The following is a 20,770-nucleotide window of genomic DNA, read 5'->3' on the forward strand; positions in this document are numbered from 1 at the left end:
AACCAGCCATGCTGAATAGCTGCTATTCCTAACATCTCACCAAAAAAGTCCTTTGTGAATTTGGATTAATCAAGACAGCCCAGAAATGTGGGAGTGTTGTGAAGGGAGAGTCGGGCGTGGTGGGGTTTGAAGAATAGAGGGAGAGAGGAGATAGCAGGGTTTTCAAAAAGCCTCAGCAGAAGCAGCAGCTCCAGTTTCCCTACTCAGTTGTGCTCAACCACGTTCCTGATTCTGGGTTTGTTTTTCAAACTTTTAAACGGGAGATTTCACAGAGGGAATAAAGTTAGAGCACATCACGTGGGTTTGGAGATATGGGATTCTGTTTGTTATTTTTTACAGTCTTTTTATTTCATTTTTACTTCTCTCTTAATCCTGGATTTAGAGGAGAGTTTCTAGACTACTGAGTAGTTGGGTGGTTTTGTTTGTTTTTTATATAATTTTAGTTGCATGTTATAAAGAGATACGTATGTGATTTTTGCCTCATAGATTCAAGGAAATTGACATGGAGACAAAATAGAAATGATTTCCAATTCAATGTCATGCACTTAAAAATGGTGCTTATTTTAAATTTCAAAAGCTAAACTCAATGTCACTTGCTTCATCCTATATTTTTTCTTATAGTTTATCTTAGAGTTTTCCATTGTTAGGTGCCATTTTTTTGTTGTTGTTGTTGTTGTTGCTTGCTTTCCATTCCTAAGAGCACTTCATCCCCAACAGCCATGCTGTCCCCTTGGAAGCTAGTCCACCTGCTCTTCTTCTTGCCTTGGCTGTTGGGAGGGTTGATGATTCAGGGATGGTCAAGAAGCTTTGCCTCACGTCTGGTCTTAATGTCATCTCAGTTTTTGAAAGTATTACTTGCACCCTCTGGGATTAAAAATTAAACTTTCATTACTGCCTATGTGTCCTCCACTCAAGAGGTCTGCTAGCTGAAATCACCTGTGAAATATTAGCGAGAGGAGCTGGTCTATATTCTTTAGAGATGCTTCTGTCCCATGCAGGGAGCTGATCTCTATAACTTTAATGCTCTTTCAGACACAGATGAACTAATAGTTGGCCTGCTCTGGCCCCCCTCATTCTTATGTTACCACTCACAGCACATTAGCCACGGGCAGTGTGCGACTTCAGAATGGGGCTGTTTAAGGTTCAGAGAGGTATAGAAGAGAAAAAGTACCATATATACTCGAGTATAAGCTGACCCGAATTTTACCCGAAACACTGCATTAAAGATGTGCGGGAAAACTCAGCTTATACATGAGTATATATGATAATATATAATTGTGTACTTCTCACTTTACAAAGACTGGGGAGAGATATACTGGATTTAGGTAACACCACAGTCATTATCTCTTGTGGTTCGATTTTATTCCCAAACGAATGCTTATGGAGTTCTCTTATAAGAAAAATGTCAACCAAAATCACATTTTCATGAAAAAGAAACACATGTCACCGTGTCTAAGTCCTCATTTAAAAGATGGGTTCACACAGCAATAAAACACCTGGAACCCCACAAGGAGAACCCCGAAGCTGATCCATTCCTCTTATTGTATCTGAAATACCATCACTCATATTCTCTCCATTCTTTTACTGAAACACTGCACGTTTTAGGTACTACTTGTTAAAATCATGCCGTCGCTTTGGGGAGCAACATCCTGATTCGGAGTACTGCCATTTGGATTGAGTTCATGGACCACTTTTATCTACCAGCACTATCAAGAGAAGTGGACGTACTCAATCAAATCACAGATTTTCAAAGTGGATGGAGCTTTCATGACCATGGCTTTAGTCCAACTCAATATATCTGTCCAGACTTCTGTATCAGTACATCTAAGTCCTACTCCAACATCTACTAGAAGCTGACCTCCGTGACGCTCCATGTCTTCATTTGTAAACTGAAGCATTTAGATTGGATGACGGCTAAAGCTCTTGCCAATGGACCTCTACAAATAAATTGGATGTTTTCCTTTAAAGATATATTAAATGAGCTTGCTCAAAGTACTACAGGTTGCCTGTTCTCCTGAATATTGGCATTTTGATTTTTTCCATCAGGAACGCTTGAGTGTCATTTTGCCAAGACCTTATGATGTATATGCTCACATCAGAATATGCACACCTCAACGGCCAATCACAAAAGGGCTTCAGCTGCGAGCTCTCACCTGATAGGTTTATGAGAGGCACTGAAACATCTAACCTGGAAGACCTTGCATTTGTATGGTGCCTTCAATCTCTAGGCTATTTTACCATCCACTTCCACTATTTGGTCCTCACAAAAAGTTCAGGGAATAGTAGACCCTTTTATGAAAGTAATAACCGGAGAGTCCAGAGAAAGCGCTGAATTCTAAAACCTGCTTAGATGAATGAACTCCCACCCCATTCTTACTCCGAAGCATTCGGCCACTCTGTTTTCCAAAATGAAATCTTTTCAGACTAGTACTATAATTGCTTTCTGGGTCACTTTGTATAACAAGTCAGAGGTATTTGTACAATTTCCTGTACGTAGAAACTCACTTGGACGAGACTGCCAGCCAAAGAGGGGTCATGTCCTTCCAGAGGGATGCTTTGGTGGCTCTTCGAGGTACCACAGAAAGGATCTCACTAGAAGACACTCACCTTTCCTGCAAACTGGATTTGTAGACGTTTCTCTCCGAACAAACTCATGGCGCTCAATGCCATTGCTAGAGTACTGGGAACAGAGGCTGTCCCAGAGCTGGGAGACTCTGGGGACCTTCCTCCATGGGGACAGGAAACCAAACCAGTGGCCATTCTAAGTCATAGAGACCCTACAGGACAGGGTAGAGCTGATCGCTAGAGTTCCCGCAATTGTATGTCTGTACCAGAGGAACCTGTATGTCTGTACCCTTCTTTCTCCTGTGAAGCAGTGGGTAGGTTCCCATGGTGGGCCTTGTGGTTACAACCCAATGGGAAGCCCACTAAGCCACTAGAGCAAATTCTTCTGAGGTCCTGGGTACTGTACGTAGAGCAGAATGAAACAGGGACTGGCCCTGTGTCACCCCAATAGGTATTACTGTGCTTGAGTCCATGGTTGCAGCCAATCTGACCATCCATCTCCTGGAGGATCTCCCTCGTTTTGCCGGCCCCTCTGCTCTACCAAGCAGGATGTCTTTTCCAGGGACTGGCCTCACCTGATACCTGAACAACATTTGTCCTAGCTGGAAAGCCGAACAAATCACAGCTTGTTAAACGTGCAACCGTGGCCAAGTGGCTTAATATTTCTGGATCTGGTTCCTAATATTAAAAATGATGGATGCGAGGATTCCACGAATTCATTTATCACTTCCCTACTCCAGAGGGGGCGAGGCAAACGTTAACTACTTAGTTTATGAAACTGTTTCTTGGAGAGCGCTCTGCATAGCACACAGCATGTAGTAAGTGCTCTCACAATGTGAGTCATTTTTATGGTTCTCAAATTAAAACAACAGATGCCGGAAATTTAATTTTTTCTTTACACAAAATTGCAAAATTGCTCCACAGTGTAAAACTTGGATGCTCTTAATAAGAGAATTTAGAAAACGTAAACTGAATGGATCTACAGATTGGCCTTACCATCTGATATATATTTTTTAATCATGGATAATAAAATACATATTGTCAAATGCCCAGGTTAGGTTAAGTTCACATCCACTATTAAGGTTCTGTTTCCTCTAAATGTGAAAATTGCAGAGGGCAGATGGTTACCTCGGTTTCCTCCAGGAAAACGAACTGGACTATTATACACAAGAGGACAAAATCATCCTGCCTGAATTCATAGAAAACGATGGTGCCCCACGAAAAGACGTTGTGTTTATCCTGCGCAACATTTTAATTTGCGGCTTGGGCAATCATTGAGCGAAAGAAATACCAAGCCAAACAAACAAAAGCTGTCGGTTTCTGTTTCAGAGGCTTTAGTACAATAAGACACACTCCAATCCAAGACGAAGAGAGCAAAGCAGACGCATGAAGGGAACAAACCCTACACTCGAAATTAAGAAGAAGTAGTCAAGGCTTGAACTGCTTAACATCACTCTTTGCCACTAATGAGCTGAGTCAGCTAATCAAGCCTTTTGCTTCTCTGGACCCCCTTTCATGGAAACTTGTGGTGGATAATCTCTGAGTTCCTCGGTCCTATTAGTTCTGTGGGGGGTTTTGTTGTTGTTGTTGAGGGATTTCCAAATTGCTTCCTTTAAAAAAAATTTCCCCCACAGTTTGATTGCCAGAGAATTCAACAGCTCAGTCACATGAAGAAGAGCTGTGTTAGTTTTCCTCACTTACAGACAGTTTAGCTTCCAGGGCTGAGTTTAATATAATGCCTAGATAGAATGCCTGCCATGTAGCATTATTACCCAATTCTGACCTCCACTTTCATTGTTGTCCTTTGCCTAATTTTGTTATGAATCTTCTATTTTACCTTCGGGAGGTGATCTCTCATAGGCAGCTTCTTTCCTACACTAAGGGGTCCTTGTGGTTTGGTGGGTTCCGTATTGGGCTGCAAACCACAAGACTGAACCCATTAGTCCCTCTGTGGGAGAAAATGGAGGCTTGTTCCTCCCTCGCAGCCTCGGAAAGCCACCGTCTACTTTGTTCTATAGGGGATCAACTTGATGGCAGTGAGTTGGTTTGGTCTGTTCGTGTACTGGAAAAGCTGAACTAACCCCTATCCTGCATCAGAATCAACTCAAAAGCCAAGTAAAAGAGACTGAGTTGAGCCCCAGGGATCTGAGACTAAACCGAAAGTGCTGTCATCCAGTTGATTCTGACGGATGTCAACCCTACAGGGCAGGGTAGAGCTGCCCCTGTGGATGCTGAGGCTGTGATTCTTATAGAAGTAGAAAGTCTCATCTTTCCCCTGAAGAGTGGCTGGTGATTTCGAACTGCTGACTTTGCAGTTAGCAGCCCATCGTGTAACCAGGACATCACCAGGGCTCCCATGAGGGTAGGGGTGGAAGTGTCTGAGGCAGAGGACTGCAATTCGAACAAGACCCCAGGTGATCTGGAGGCTACTGGTCCAACCACCATTTGGGTAACACTGCGCTACGGAATGCAAGCCTGCTAATCCACGCCACGGAATGCAAGCCTGCTAATCCACGCCACGGAATGCAAGCCTGCTAATCCACGCCACGGAATGCAAGCCTGCTAATCCACGCCACGGAATGCAAGCCTGCTAATCCACGCCACGGAAGGGCAGTTGGGTAGGAAATGTTACCTCAATGTAACTGGGAGAACAGCCAGTCTGGCCTCCAAGCTCCACGTGGGTGAAGTTGATTTGAATGTGTTCTCCCACAGGTTGTTCGATGATGTAGATGCACTGCCTGCTGTGGGTCAATGGTCCAGACATGTCAGGAAAGAGGAGCTCGCCCTCCGGGTCTTGGTATATCCCTCCGCAAGGCAGATCCGCTGAGGAGAACATGGAAGAGAGAAAGAAATGGTCTTTCTCTAGAAAACAACCCTTTCTCTTGCTTCCAGGGTCACATCCACCCTCATACATTCATATACCCTGTATGGACGAAGGCCTCTAATCATGAGATTTTATGCTCATAGGATGTACCTGTACTGTTTAGGGAAATACATGCCTCCTCTATTTTCCAATCTATGGATTTCTTCTATAAATTGCTTTTTAAATACATCTGTGCTCTGTGTCATCCCCAGAAGGCACCCTGGTGTCACTGTCAGGTGTCAGACAGGTAGCCACAAAGTCTGAGGTTCAAAACCACCAGCTGCCTCTCTGAGGGAGAAAGATGAGGTAATTTGTTCCCATAAGGATGTACCATCTTAGAAGCCCCTCGAGAGTCTCTAAGAAGCTCTGGTGGCGTGCTGGGTGACATGTTGAGCTACTAATCACAAGATCAGTGGCTGGAAACCACCAACCACTCTGAGAAAGATGAGCTATTTCGGCTCCCGTAAAGAATTACAGTCTTGGAAACTCCTGGGTGCAAGTCTGCTCTGTTCTCGAGGGGTGTGGCGTCAGAATCAACCCCATGGCTGAGGGTTTTGGTTGGGGAAGGGGTGTCATTCAGAAAATTTTGAGGCTGTTTATAAACTATAAGTAGCAAAAATTAACTAACTAAATAGGATCAAAGGGGAAAATAAAACCTTATAAAATGGAGGGGGCTGGATTTGATGTGGGTTGGGGAAAATTGATCTGCACAAGAAACAAAAGCTCAACCAATGACAAAAAGCTTTTAGATTCATCCTGAAGCCAAGGGTGACAGAAAAAGGGGGTCGGTGAAGAAAATGCTCCTTGTCACTTCTGCTGGGACTGAGCTTTAGCGAAATTTTCCCTCTGCATTTTCCTTCAGGGCACGATGATTAATATCATGAACAAAGCCTACTACAGTCCCAAATTGAAAGAGTTTTGAAGTTTATTTGTTTTTGATTTTTTTGAAGCATGAACGGAAGACATACTAGCTGACAGGGGTTCCCTGGAAAAGAAATTGCAGGGGACAGTGTGATCCTGGGACATAGGTCCTGTGAGATGCCCTTGATCCAGGCATAGCTGTAGCCATGGCATCAGTTCTGACTCCTAGTGGTCCTCTATAGGGCTTCTGAGACTGTCAATCTTTACTGGAGCACACAGCCTCATCTTGCTGTCCCTTAGTGGCTGATGAATTTGAACAGCCAACCTTGTCATTAGCTGCCCAATAGGAGCACAGTAGGAAAAGCATTGGACTCCTAATCACAAGGTTGGTGGTTCAACCATCCAAAGAGATGAAGCTACAACCTTGGGAAAAATTATAGGGTCATAGTCATTAGAATTGACTCAAGGCTGTGGATCAGGATGGCAAACCCACAGAGCGACCAGGCATAAAATATCCCCCATACACTGCATTGCCACTGAGAACATCTCTCACAACAAAACCTCAAAAACATCTAGCGATGTAATGACATGAGCAATTTAACTTTAGGGGCCCGACTTTCTCTATCCTGATGTGGGCCCCACCGTACAGGGTCCAAGGACATTGCAGCTTCAATAACATTGGGAAGATGAAGAGAAAAACCTGTTTGCTACAGATAATTCAAGATGGTCATTACTTAATCTAGTGCACTAATTCTGTGATTTATTCATGAAGAATAGATGACATATAAGGGCAGGTAATTAATCTAAGAAAATGAAACCATCTCTAAGATCTCATTAAAATATAAAACAGCTACAAGCCTAGCCTTGTCCCTCAAGTTCACGGTAAGCTCCTAATTAGCAGATTACTTACAAGGTGATGTTAAGAAGTTGATGTGAAACCCTTGGTCACTAATCTGGGCATCAGAATGGAAATGAATTCTGGCCAAGGGGCCTGTTGTCTGGAGTGGTGGAGTAGAAAGAGTCGTACAGAACTTGCCAAGAACAGGGTCCGTTTGCATAGGCCCATCTCGAATCTAAAATAAAAGAATGCATCATTAAGCTCAAACTCTCCTGATTTAGTTAAAGTTTACTATGCCAGCCTGGCCAAAAAACACATGTGGGGTTAACTGAAGGGCAGAGAGATAAATGGCTTGGGGAGCCTCGCCTTTCTAGTTCTCTTGTCTCCTGCTCTCTGATGGTCAGACCAGGGTGCAGCTGCCTTAGCCAGTTCCCTGCTTCAGCTGGCGAGGCTCACTTTCTGCAAGACATCCCCAAGGAGAAGCCGCAAGGAACTACCCCGATGCAGCCCTGGGTGCTGGAGCAGCTGTGTGGAAACCCCTGCCAGCGCTGAGATGCTTACACACTCACTAATTCGGCTTTCCTCCAGCAGGCAGCATCATTGCGTCTGTTTTGTGAGATGGAGGAGGACACTTTGTGGATTGATGTCTGACATATGGGCTAATGTTGGGCTTGTGGGCTTGGGCAGCACTGGGTTAGGGTGTTTTCTGGATGTGCACTTAAACTTATATATAAAACTCTCTCTTATTGAGTTTCTGTGGATTTGTTTCTCTAAAGTACCCAGACTAACACATCTCCAGATCTCAATAAGCCAGGTCTTTGTTGACCTTAACAAACAACACGTTGTCAAAATGTGAGTTGCTGCCACATGTCTAACTCCTCTCAAGAAATAGGGCTGGAGTTTAACAATAAAGGATAGTCTTCTCCTGTCATCTTTTATGCTTTATCTTCTTTTTCAATCTCAGTTCTAGATGGGCCATTTGTATTGAGCCTGAATTTCTCTGGAATTTCTATACATCTCACTCAATGTTCCCCTCCACAGGGGTCTACTTTGAAATGACAAATGCCTAGTAAACACAGGAGAAGCCCCGGTGGCATGGTGGTGACCAAATGGGCTGCTGACCATCAAGTTAGCACTGGGAAACCACTGGCCACTCTCCTCTGGAGAAAGATGGGGCTTTCTGCCCCCATAAAGAGTAACCGTCTTGGAACCTCTCAGGGGCAGCTCTACTCTGTTCTGTAGGGTCACTATGAGTTGGCATCAACCTGATGGCACTGAGTTTGAGCGGGCACAGGCCCCTGGTGGCACAGTGGCTACCCATTTGGCTACTATTTGCAAGGTCAGCAGTTGGAAACCACCAGCTTCCCCCCTTGGAGAAAGATTGGGCTTTTTACTTCTGTAAACAATTACAGTCTCGAAAACTCACAAGGGCAGTTAGTTCTACCCTGTCCAATAGAGTCACTATGAATCATAATCAACTCAAGGGTAAGGCATTTTAGTTAGTGATCTAAGAGAAGCAAACAGCAAGACGCCAAGAGAAAAAAAAATAAGGGAAAGCCAGTGATGGCCAATGTACAACTTGGTATCGGTTGACGCTTCTCAACTTGTGGGTCGCGACCCCTTTGGGGGTTGAATGACCCTTTCACAGGGGTCACCCTATTCATCACAGTAGCAAAATGACAGTGATGAAGTAGCAATGAAAATAATTGTATGTTCAATTCGCTGTGCCACCAGCCATCCTGAGATTCAACATCAAGTCATTTAATGAATTGAGAAATTGAATTAAGGGTTGCAATAATGAAGATGCTTACCCAGAAGTCCTTGTTAAGTGTTGCCTTTTCTTTTAGGATATACCATGTCTCTCTAATTATACTATAAATTGCAAGTTCAGTACCAATTACACGGTCAAGGTGTCAATAAAGTAAACAATATTGCAAGTCCATCCTGGCTATACAAATTATTTTTTTTCTACTGATAGCTAATTGGGTAACATTGCTTTCCTCCTCTACTTAACTAGCTCCTTGAAATATTAGCTAGAAAAGTGAGTCTCTCAATGTTTCTCTGCACTTCCTTGTCAGAGCGAGTCATGCTTTTTGTTATCCATGTACCCTGGAATTCACTTGTAGAAATGAGTAAAGGCCTCTAATTTTTCTTTGATGCACTTTGCTAAAAATTAATTTCAAGAAAAGTCACTACAATGCCAACATTCAAGAGATTATTTTGCTAAAATCTTTCAGGAAATGGCAGATTTTCCCCATCACTCTCAAAGGTTTCAAGTCTATGATTAGAACTGCTACATTAGAGCTGGAAACCCAGGGGATCCAGGACCGATAAAGCCCTCAGGACCAATCATGAGCGTGGTGATACCAGGAGGGGGAGGGGAAGGTGGGAGGAGAAAGGGGAAACCAATCCCACAATGATCTACACATAACCCCCTCTCAGGGGGATGGACAACAGAAAAGTGGGTAGACAACATGGAGACAGTCAGTTTAAAATGGAGTAAAAATGGATAAATTATCAAGGGTTTACTAGGGAGGGGGGGGGTGGAACTGAGCTGATACCAAGGGCTCAGTAGAAAGAAAATGTTTGGAAAATGATGGCAACATTTGTACAAATGTACTTGACACAACGGATGCATGGATGGATGGATGGATGGATGGATGGATGGATGGATGGATGGATGGATGGATGGATGGATTGTGGGATGGATGGATGGATTGTGATTGGAGCTGGATGAGCCCCAATAAAATGATTTTAAAAAAAGAAGAAGAACTGACTGCTAAATTACTAGTGGCTGTAACTTGAGCTTACCCTTGTTTGAGCTCCTCCCTCTTCCATCCTTAGCAAATAATTCCCTAGCACTGCATTCTTCTCTAATGGGCTTGGGAAAGTTTATTATGCTTCCATCACTCCTTGAAAGGGTTGTACTGAGACTGCCGGCAGCAAAGAATACAGGAAGAACCTAAGAGCTCAATCATATTTTCTGGCTAGAGAAGGAAAGCAACACTTTTGGATATACCAATACATGATATTTGAATATATGTCCCCTTCCCATTTTTAATCTTTAGTAGCTAGTAAGAACATAGGCTTACTCTTTCTCTTCTCAATGATCACTATCAATGTTTCATCAAAACTCCCCACACATCAGTCCATTGAAACATATTCGCATTAATTTCATCAAGGAACACCACGGTCACCATGACCAACATAGTGTCAGTTCACCAGACAACTCAGGGGTGGAGTCTCCGCACGAGAAGATGACCATTACGTTGTGCCTACATCATTAATTCAGCAATTCCCCCGTTACGGCACTAGGCTTCCGGAAACCAACCAAGATGATAAGATAGTCTGTTTTCCTTCTTCATTAGGAACCCAGAAAAAGAAGCAACAAGCTCAAACAATGAAGAACCGGGACTCAACCAAAGTTAGACCGTGGCTGTGGATAGATCGCTAAGGAAAATACAAAACCGATTAGCTAGCTCTTGAAAAGAACTTGTGATCACCGCTGGGTATGACACCCAACCATGGTCGTCTGGTCATGATCCGTTCTATCGAAATGCAACTGCTTGCCTCAAGAAAGTCTTTGCTGCAATCAGCATGGTGCTCCAGACTCAACGTCCCAAAAGTAAACGTTATCAGGAGGCCAGGCGTGCTCATGATTTTCCAGACACAATCTCTCCCAGAGGGGTAGTTTCCAGGATATCCCGGAGATGTAATCGAGCCATAAGCACCGGTCAGTCTACCTCCACACTCTATAAAACAGAAATGAGACAATGATTTTACATTTTCATCTTTTAAAAATTCCTGTAAAAGCTATTTCAGATCACAGGGAGGGCAGAATAAATGTTATAACAAAGTGAAGGCTTTGATAACCATCACCCTTACCAATATCCCTGCAGTCCATTTACTACTTAAATATAGTTCAGGAACTTCATCTGGGACCCACAAAGATTTCGATTTTTGAACACTTCCATTTTCTCTCACTCTTCTTATCTCAGAACAACAACCAGAAAGGAAATTTGGATGAATTTTGACTTGTTGGTTCTGAACATAATTATTTTATAAGATTATATGTCAGTGGGGGAGTGCGGAGTGGAGACCCAAAGCCCATTTTTAGGCCACTTGCAAAGGGGTCTCAGGGTAGAGACAAGCCAGACAGGGTGCAACATAGCAACGATGAAACATACAACTTTCCTCTAGTTCCTAAATGCTTCCTCTTCCCCCACCCCCACCCCCCCACCCACTATCATGATCTGAATTCTACCTTGCAAATCTGGCTAGACCAGAGGATGTACACTGGTACAGATAGGAACTGGAAACACAGGGAATCCAGGCCGGATGATCCCTTCGGACCAGTGGTGTGAGTGGTGATACTGGGAGCATAGAGGGAGGGTGGGTTGGAAAAGGGAACTGATTACAAGGATCTACATGTGACCTCCTCCCTGGAGGATGGACAACAGAAAAGTGGGTGAAGGGAGACATCGGACAGGGCAAGATATGCCAAAATAATAATTTATAAATTATCAAGGGTTCATGAAGGAGGGAGGAGTGGGGAGGGAGGGGGAAAATGAGGACCTGATGCCAGGGGCTTAAGTGGAGAGCAAATGTTTTGAGAATGATGAGGGCAATGAATGTACACATGTGCTTTACACAATTGATGTAGGTATGGATTGTGATTAGAGTTGTATGAGGACCTAATAAAACAATTTCTTAAAAAGATTATGTCACTGAATCCTGAAGCATCTAATCTTGCTCAGGAAAATGTAAGCGCTCCAAGATCTTGCTCTGCTTTACCTGGTTGCTGCGTTGCCCATTGGACTGTAAAGCCTCTGCCGCTTCTTAAATGTTCCGAATAAAAATGGAAATATAGAGCATTGTCACTGCTGAGGACTTCCCGGGGAGGGCTGGAGCCACAGAATCTGCCAAGTTGGAAGCCGGCGGAGGAGTCTCCGTCATAAACCTGAAGAAACTCATGGGGACAATTGTCCACTGATTCCAACTGGAAAAAGCTGAAAGTGATGCGCAGGACCTAAAAAGGTAAAGCCCAGGAGATATTGCTCTTTATTTGCATGTTAATTCTTAAATATTTCTCTTATTATCTAGGAAATCCTCCCAGCAAGTCACTTTCATATAATTTCTGTAGCTATAACTTTTTATAATTATCCACAAATACAACGAGGCGGCTTTGGGAAGATCATTCCATTTTCCCAAGAATCTTTTCAAGCCCACTCATATGTACAACAATTCTTTATGACCTATGACTCTTTCAAATTGCCAAGACCCAGCTTAGCCAATATTAAAGTATAAAAATAATCTTATTATTAATTAAATCAATTTACTAAGATTTCATGAAGTGATCCATCAAACAAAGGCACATCAAATGTATGGCTGAAAATATTTCTAAATCGAGCAAAGTCAAATGGACATTTGAAAAATTTATCTTGAATTACATTTACTAACTGGCTAATATGACCATTCACAATACACAGTACCCTAATCACTGGACTCACTTTAGCATGTACCACATGTAGGGATGCTAATCGCTGATCCTTAGAGATGCTCACGTCCTATGAACCTCTTACCAAAATGCTAGTACCAAGCTCAGACTGACAACTTCAACTTGGGAAGTCGACTCTGGCCAAAGCATAAAGCGTGAATACTTCCCGTGGCTCGATATCAATAAAACTATTGTTTTTGAGTTGATCTCAACCCATGGCCACCCAGTATGTGTCATCTGAATGGAGCTATGCACCACAAGATTTTCCAATGGCTAGTTCCATGGATATGAGCACTGGGCCTTTCTTCCCAGGAGCTCTGGATGGAACATCAACTTTATAGACTTCAGGTAGGCAGCCAAGCAGGGTAACTGCACTAAATGGGTCATTCTCAAGGCTGAGACTAGGAAAAAGGTAAATGTTTTGAAATGTACTCAGCACATAAGTAGGAGTTAATAAAGACACACACACAGATATCTTAAGAATTTTATGAATATCCAATAAAACGATTTTTAAAAAAGAGTTAATATGTATCTATACATACCTTTCTATGGTGTGTGTATATGTATTTCTATAAATATATAAAATAATTCCTAGATCATTTTATGATGCTAGCCTTATTTCCCTACCAACATCTGAGAATATAAAGATGAAATATCATAGGCTAAGTCAACTTATCAGTAAAGCAAAAATCATAAAAGAAATATTAATCTACATTGATGTAGAAAACACATTCAATGTATTCAACATTATTCATTAAAAAAATAATCTTAGCATATTAGAAGTAGAAGGAACTTTTCTTAATCCAATAAAGGCCATCTATCAAACTAGCAAATATCACACTAAGAATGAAACACTTAGAAGATTTCCGTTAATATCAGGAAGAGACAAGATTGCTTCTTTTCAGCAGGTTGTGGCCTACTTATTAAAGAAAAAAACAATATACAGGTTGAAAAGGAAACAAAAATACTTATATTTAGGGAGAGTTCCCATTACCCTAACTGATAAGAGTAGCTGGTTCACTGTGCCTAAACAATAGCATTTAAACAATATAAACAATGTTTATGCTGAAACAATAACAATTACATATTTGCAAAACATATTATTGACTTCATAGCCAAAAAAAGTTAAAATGTAGCACCATAATTAATAAAATTGAAAGGTAATATATAAACAACTTTGTTCAAAATAAGCACATATTAGCAACTATATTTAACACAAGCATAAAAGGCTGTAGAACTCAATTCCCATTATAACTTGAGACCATAACTGTGTTCAGCTAAAAAAAGCATATTTTTTAACTTCTGTGCTAAGATATTGTTGAGATTTGTTGCCCAACATTGCTTCATTTTCACCTTTCAAAGAATTCAAATGAGAACAGATGCTCACAAATCAAGCTACCCAGATTTGTAAATATTTTCACCTACATTATACATGTTGTGGGAAGGAGGTGTCAAATCCTAATTAGGAAAAACAACATACATTTTCTTACAAGCTGGTAAAAAATGTATTAAAAATTTTAACGTATGATTTTTTAACTCTAGGTAAAAATGTTTTCCAAAGTCAGTAAATAGGATTCAAAGAGATGAAGATTTACATAACAAAGCCTCTGACATATTTATTGTGGAGTTTATTCTATTGTGAGCCATCATGTCCCGAAAGTACGCTTCCTTCTCAAGAGGCAGAAAAAAAAATATTCTCTGACTTTTTACAATGTCATCAGTGATATTAATTTTCAGGGGAAACTTCACAGAATTTTAAGATAAAATCTTATGTACCCAGATATACTACTTTATTTTACTGAGCCCAAGAGGTTGTTGAGAAATGACTTTTTAGAAACGTCTAAGGAATTAATGTTAGTCGAGTTAGTAATGAAAGCACTCAAACTCAAATGTTATTTGGACATGTCCGTGTAGCTGCTAAAGCACGGGCTTTAGAACAGAGTGACCTGGGTTTGAGTCACCGCTTGCCACTCATAAAATCACCTTGGCAAATGTCTGAGCTTCTCTGGGCTCTGTTTCTTGGTTGTAAAACTAGGATAATCACTCCTATCCATTTGAGTAAAAATACAAGGCATTATTTGAGTTGAAAGTACAATGGTATATAATGTATATGAAGTAGTACTTAACACATTACTTAGTACACAAAAAACATGTAGTAAGTAAAAAACCAAAACCAACCAAGTCACAGACTCAATGCCAATTCACAAAGACCCTATCGAACAGGGTAACACTGCCCCAGTGAGTTTCTGAGTCTAACTCTTTATGGAAGAAAACAGCCCATCTTTCTCCCGTGGAGTAGTTGGTGGTTTTGAACTGCTGACCTAGCAATTAGCAGCCCAATAGGGAACCACTACACCACCAGGGCTCCTATTTAGTAAGTGGATCACCTAATGTCAGTCACCAACATCATCCCCATAAAACTGAGTGATTATTTTGTCCGTGCATACAAATCATGGGCTTGGGAACCAGAAAAAAAACTGATTATGAAATCCATGGAATTCCACTGCAAGCTAAGGAGTGTTCTGAAAAAGTACTTAGCTTCTCTTAGTTTCCATCATCTCATCTATACAATCAGGATACTATAAGTGAATCCAAAGAGTTAGTAAAAGATTAAGAGAAGTACATACAAACTGTCTAGCCCAGTGCCTGGTGTTTGGTAAGTTCCCAATATGATAGTGGTATGTGTAAATAAATTAAATATAATAGATGCTCTTATCTATTATATTTAATTTATTTACACATAGGACGTATTCATATATAAACAGCTTATGCAATTAGACAGGAGATGCTACATTTACCTTTCCCTCTTCCGTTCGGATAACCCAGAAGCAGTTCACATCATGAGTGTAACCGACATCAGGGCTACCGTAGCTGAAGCTTCCATTTTTCGCAGACAGCGATCCTCCGCAAACTGCAAAAGAAAGAAGATGCGCTGTGTTTTACAGAGAGGCTACGCATTGCCAACCTACTGCTGAAATATGCAGACACGTTATTCCGGTTAAAAAGACCACTACCCTCCTATCAGCAGCCACCTCTTGTCCCAGTGTAGGTGATGACTCAGCAGTTCCTGCATGGCTTCCCCTGACTCTTTCTGCTTTCTCTGACTTCTGACCTCGGTGATACTTTGCCCCACGCAATTTCGTTCAGATCTTTAGTTCTGGTATCCCCTCTGATAGTTTGTGTTAGTGTTGCCACTCCCATTGGAAAGTAAAGTAGGCAACAGGTGGAGGCAAGATTTTACACTTCCATTTTCCCTACTGGGTCTTCCATAGTTCTAGGCACCGAGTGAAAGAGCAATATATCTCCATTGATTCCGGATCAGGGTTAATAAGTGAGGGGTGGGAAAGGGAGGCTTTAAAAGAAAGATGGACAGATGTCCTCTCCTGGGACAGAGATCCTGGGACAGAAAGGAAGAATGGACTTTCAGGAGCAGAGAGATATTCCCAAAAAGGACACTAGACATAGGCATGGGTGGCAAAGGCAATCTGCTACCCTCACTTAAGCAAGGATTGTATTTAAGAATCTCCTAAAAAATAAGGTTAGATGTGTAGGGTAAGTTCCAGTTAGATTGAAAATTAGCACCCCAACCTTCTTGGATCTAATCAAATACCTTGAACTCATCACTTGCTGACCCTGGGGGATCTGGACCATGTTCTTGGTGGGGCATCACGGTCCATTTGCCTAACAAAATGTGCTCCATTCTACTTTGATGAATCTTAAAAGCTCAAGAGGACCTATATAAAAACATGTGTAAACGATTAGTTCACGGCATGATGGGACAGCTGTCTCTCTGACCCTGAGGCAAGAATAACTAAAGCTTCTACTACAGATGTATCTAAAAGGGATCAGAATAGAAGGTCCTGGATAGAGTGGGAGAGAATTGGAAAACAAACCTCAAAATCACTATAAATACAAGCTTACTGGTCAGGTAGAGACTGCTGGAACCTCCAATACTTTAATCACCCGTCAGGTCTCACCTGCAAGCCTTGATTTTCATTAGTGAAGGGCACCTACTTTAGAAGAATCAGCCATTTGAGATTTTTTGAAAGGGAAGCATGTATCCCAAGACCAGGTTTATTTGGGTATGAAAGAAGATATCAAAACAGGACACCCAGGGAGAAAGTGGGAAATATGTTTATAAAGTGGGAAGAGTACAATTGATGAAAGGAAACAAAATGTGTATGAACTGTTGAGTGGAAAACTGATCTGCTCTGCGACTCTTCACCCAATCCACAACAAAAAGTAAGATAAAGGGGGAAGGAAGAAGGGGGGAAATGAGGAGTTGATACCAAGGGCTCAGGTAGAAAGCAAATGTTTCAAGAATGATGATGGCACCAAATGTACAGATGTGCTTGACACAATGGATGGATGTATGGATTGTGATAAGAGCTGTACGAGCCCCCCAAAAATGATTTTTCTAAAAGATTAAAAAGAAAACGCAGAAAATCAGCTCCACTCTTCATTTAACAGGTAATGGGGTGCCACTGTAAATCCGAAAACTAGAGAGTAACATGATTTAGGATTTGGGGGACATTAGGAATTACTCTATAAAACTTGTCTTTAAAAATTATTAAAGGGGATTTGTGGCATGTTTTATTTTCAGAAAGAAGAAAATCAAAATGACAAACATCCATTTTTCTTTGAAAAAATATTCTTCTGGCTCAAGTTGAAATATACACATGCTTACTTTGCGGAATGTTTTCTTACTCAATACAAATGCTTACTCAATAGATTTTTGCAAAAAAAGACTGTTCTAAGCTTTTGAGAAGCTAGTCATGGAAATAGGTAGTGTAGAAGACTGTGCAGAACTCAAATAATCATAATTTATAATTTATCAACGGTTCTCAAGGGTGGGAGCATGGGGGAGGAAGAAAAGTAGAAAGAAAATGTTTTGAAAATGATGGTGGCAACATACGTACAAATGCGCTTGATACAACAGATGTACGGATTGTTATAAGAGCTGGGAAAGCCCCCAATAAAATTATGTATTAAAAACATACTTTTTTTACAGGGGAAAGCTCTGTATCTCAGAAAAGCCTTAGATGTCATTATGATCTCATGCTAACCATCTCATTTGACAGGGACAGACCAGGGGCTTCTGCCCTGTCTGCTAAGAGGACCCTGTGAAGCAAATCATGAACAAAGGACTCTGTGGGAACTGGCTGGGTAAACACCTTCACCTTGAAGCCAGGCCCTGGTGAAATTCTGGTGCAGGACTACTTACAGATACTTCTGAGACACGCTGATCGAGAGCAACAACCCAGATAACACTGGAAGACACGATGCAGGAGACCCCAGAACAAACTGAGTACCGAATTAGAAATTTGCTGGACCATCTGAAGAGCAGCCACCCCTCTCCTTTGAAAGTGCTATATAAAAACTATAAACTATAGAAAAAAACTAGAAGCAGACTCCTAGACAACATTCACCCCTCCCCTCATGAGGGGGACCTGGCTTTGCCTCCAGAGCGAAGTGTATCTTATCCATGCTTAAGGTAGCCTTCTCGTCTCTTTGGAAGTGACTCTCTGCGTTAACAAACTTGTGACTTAACTCGAAAGAAAGAAAGAAAGAAAGAAAGAAAGAGAGAGAGAGAGAGAGAGAGAGAGAGAAAGGATGGATGGATGGACGGAAGGAAGGAAGGAAGGGAAGGAGGGAGGGAGGGAGGGAGGGAGGGAGGAAGGAAGGAAGGAAGGAAGGAAGGAAGGAAGGAAGGAAGGAAGGAAGGAAGACTGACCAAGACTGTGAAGAACTCATGCAAAGAGGATACTGTAGCGGTGTGAACATCTCTGGTGTCTGAAAGGCTGAGCAGCCTACCTTGCTGAGGAGTCTGACAGTGCGATCCAGTCCAGCCACTGGAGCATTCACAAGTGAAAGCATGAACACCATCCACACAAGTCCCCCCATTCAAGCAGGGGCTGCTCAAACACTCGTTGATGTTTTCTGTGCAGTTGATGCCAGCCCAACCTGGTGCGCACTCACAACGATAGCCAGGGGCTGTTTCCTATGGAAACAATAATCCCACACAGCAAATGGACAGACAAGACACTGGAATCAACCAAAGTAATGAAGAGGAGCTAAGGGACATGTTTTAAGTAGCTGCTGAAGTCGGTTAAATTTGCCTCTCAAAATTTTTTTTTACCTTTCAGCACCCTAGCACATAAAGAATAAGTTTAAATAACAATTGCTAGGAAGCCAGGTTTATTTTGATCAAACTGTGTGCTGGGTTAACTACTTTGTAAATCGCTGAGAGAAAAATCATCAACTCTAAATTTACTGCAAAGTGAAAGTACTACTTGTCTTTTATCTGACAGAGCCCTGGTAATATAGTGAGTTATGCTTTGAGCTCTAAACCCCATGGTCAGAGGTTCAAAGTCACCAGTCGCTCCTTGTCAAAAAGATGAGGCTATCGGCTCCCATAAAGACTGTCCTACATACAGAGCTGCTATGAGACAGAATCAACCCCAGGAAAACGAGTTTGTTTTTATGTTTTATCACACAGTTATTGGCAGGTCTCTTTCCTTATGCTTGAAACATAACCTTACATATATGATTAATATAGAAAATATATTTCCTAGAGGTGGAACTATCATTATCCTTAGGTGGTTGAATTTTGTAGGAAGAAGGAAGTACTCACAATGCATTGTCCATTTAAGCAGGGGTGACTGAGGCAAATATTACTGAGTTGTACACATCCATTTTGTCCATAACCATTTCCTGTATATCCTGGGCGACAGGTACAGAGAGGTAAGGAACCTGCTCAGAAAGGAAAAATGAACATCAGTTTTCTCCATCCAGATGAAATAGCTAAACTCAGGTTCTGCTATCTACACACACACACACACACACACACACACTCACTCACACACACACTCACACACACACTCACACACACACACTCACACACACACTCACACACACACACTCACACACACTCACACTCACACACACACACTCACACACACACTCACACACACACACTCACACACACACACACTCACACACACTCACACTCACACATACACACACACACACACCTTCAAATTCCCGGGAGCAAAATGACAAGATCTGGGGAGAAAATATCAAAATCTTTACTTTTCCATATTTCATCATAAAACGAAAAAGATGTTAAATTCTTCCAATATGGTCTCTATTAATTGACCCTGATTCTGTCAGTCCATATGTCCGATGATCCTGCATCATGAACAAATGTGAGAGAAGCTGGGGGCGGAAGGAGAGTCTCAGCATAGAGCACTGGCAACAGCAAAGGGGTATTAATTCTTCCTGCAATGTTGGCTTCAGTTGCAAACATGTTACATATATGGACTGATATGATCCCTTCACTCCCCCCCCTCTCTCTCTAACACACACACACACACACACACACACTATCTATTGTTGTTGAGTAGATTTTGACTAATAGCAACTGACTGTTGGATGGAGTAAAATCACCCCATGAGATTTCCAAAGAACTCTTCTTTTCAAATGAGACTGCCCCATCTGGCTCCTGCAGAGCAGCCGGGGTGTTTAGCCTTTCCGTTATCAGTCAAGGACATAACCAATGCCGCCCTGGGGTCCCTTTTTATTCTTTCATGAACCCTATAAATGGGTGTTGCGGTCACCCTCAGTTGACAGAGAAGGAAAATAAAGCACAGAGAAAAGCATTAAGTCTTGGTCAACGGATTCTGCAGCGTCCTCGTGTGCAACATGCCTGTGCCCCAGCGCAAAGAGGACCGTCTGCCTCGGTGACTTTATACTCCCAGTCTAACACCCATGCAGATTACACATTGTCTAGTGGGAATCAGTCTCGCCATCGCAAATGCCTTTGAGGCACCGACCGACACAGCTCCGTAAGCGCTATGGTTCTCGTAGTAAGGCAAACACAGTGGCAGTTTCAATCAAAGGGGAATTTGGTTAACCTTTTTTGAAATGCTTGACTATTTGTCACATAGATTAATATCCACTCTTTACGATGAAACTCAATCTAGGTTTAGGTTGTACACAGATAATTAGTAAAAATAGTCTGAGCACCAATAGATCTCTGTTTGTTTTCTTTGGTCAAATAATACTAGTTCTTGGACTTCACTAAATTGTCACTGATTTGCCAAATATGCTAGAGTCCTAACCTTAATATAAAACACCAAAATAG

At 41.8% G+C, this 20,770-nt stretch overlaps 1 protein-coding gene across 1 annotated transcript in view; it reads right to left on the reverse strand.

Annotated features, from left to right (window-relative positions):
* Positions 1-20,770, reverse strand: part of CUBN (cubilin) — a 306,910-nt gene that overhangs the window by 257,112 nt on the left and 29,028 nt on the right. The window contains exons 11-17 of the mRNA XM_075552448.1: positions 19,259-19,377; positions 18,439-18,625; positions 15,423-15,535; positions 11,922-12,156; positions 10,698-10,879; positions 7,200-7,362; positions 5,198-5,388 (exon numbers count right to left, since the gene is read on the reverse strand). Coding sequence (XP_075408563.1) covers positions 5,198-5,388; positions 7,200-7,362; positions 10,698-10,879; positions 11,922-12,156; positions 15,423-15,535; positions 18,439-18,625; positions 19,259-19,377 — 1,190 coding nt within the window. The remainder of the gene's footprint in view (positions 1-5,197; positions 5,389-7,199; positions 7,363-10,697; positions 10,880-11,921; positions 12,157-15,422; positions 15,536-18,438; positions 18,626-19,258; positions 19,378-20,770) is intronic.

The sequence above is a fragment of the Tenrec ecaudatus genome, chromosome 6, assembly GCF_050624435.1.
Source record: "Tenrec ecaudatus isolate mTenEca1 chromosome 6, mTenEca1.hap1, whole genome shotgun sequence".
Lineage (NCBI taxonomy): Eukaryota > Metazoa > Chordata > Mammalia > Afrosoricida > Tenrecidae > Tenrec > Tenrec ecaudatus.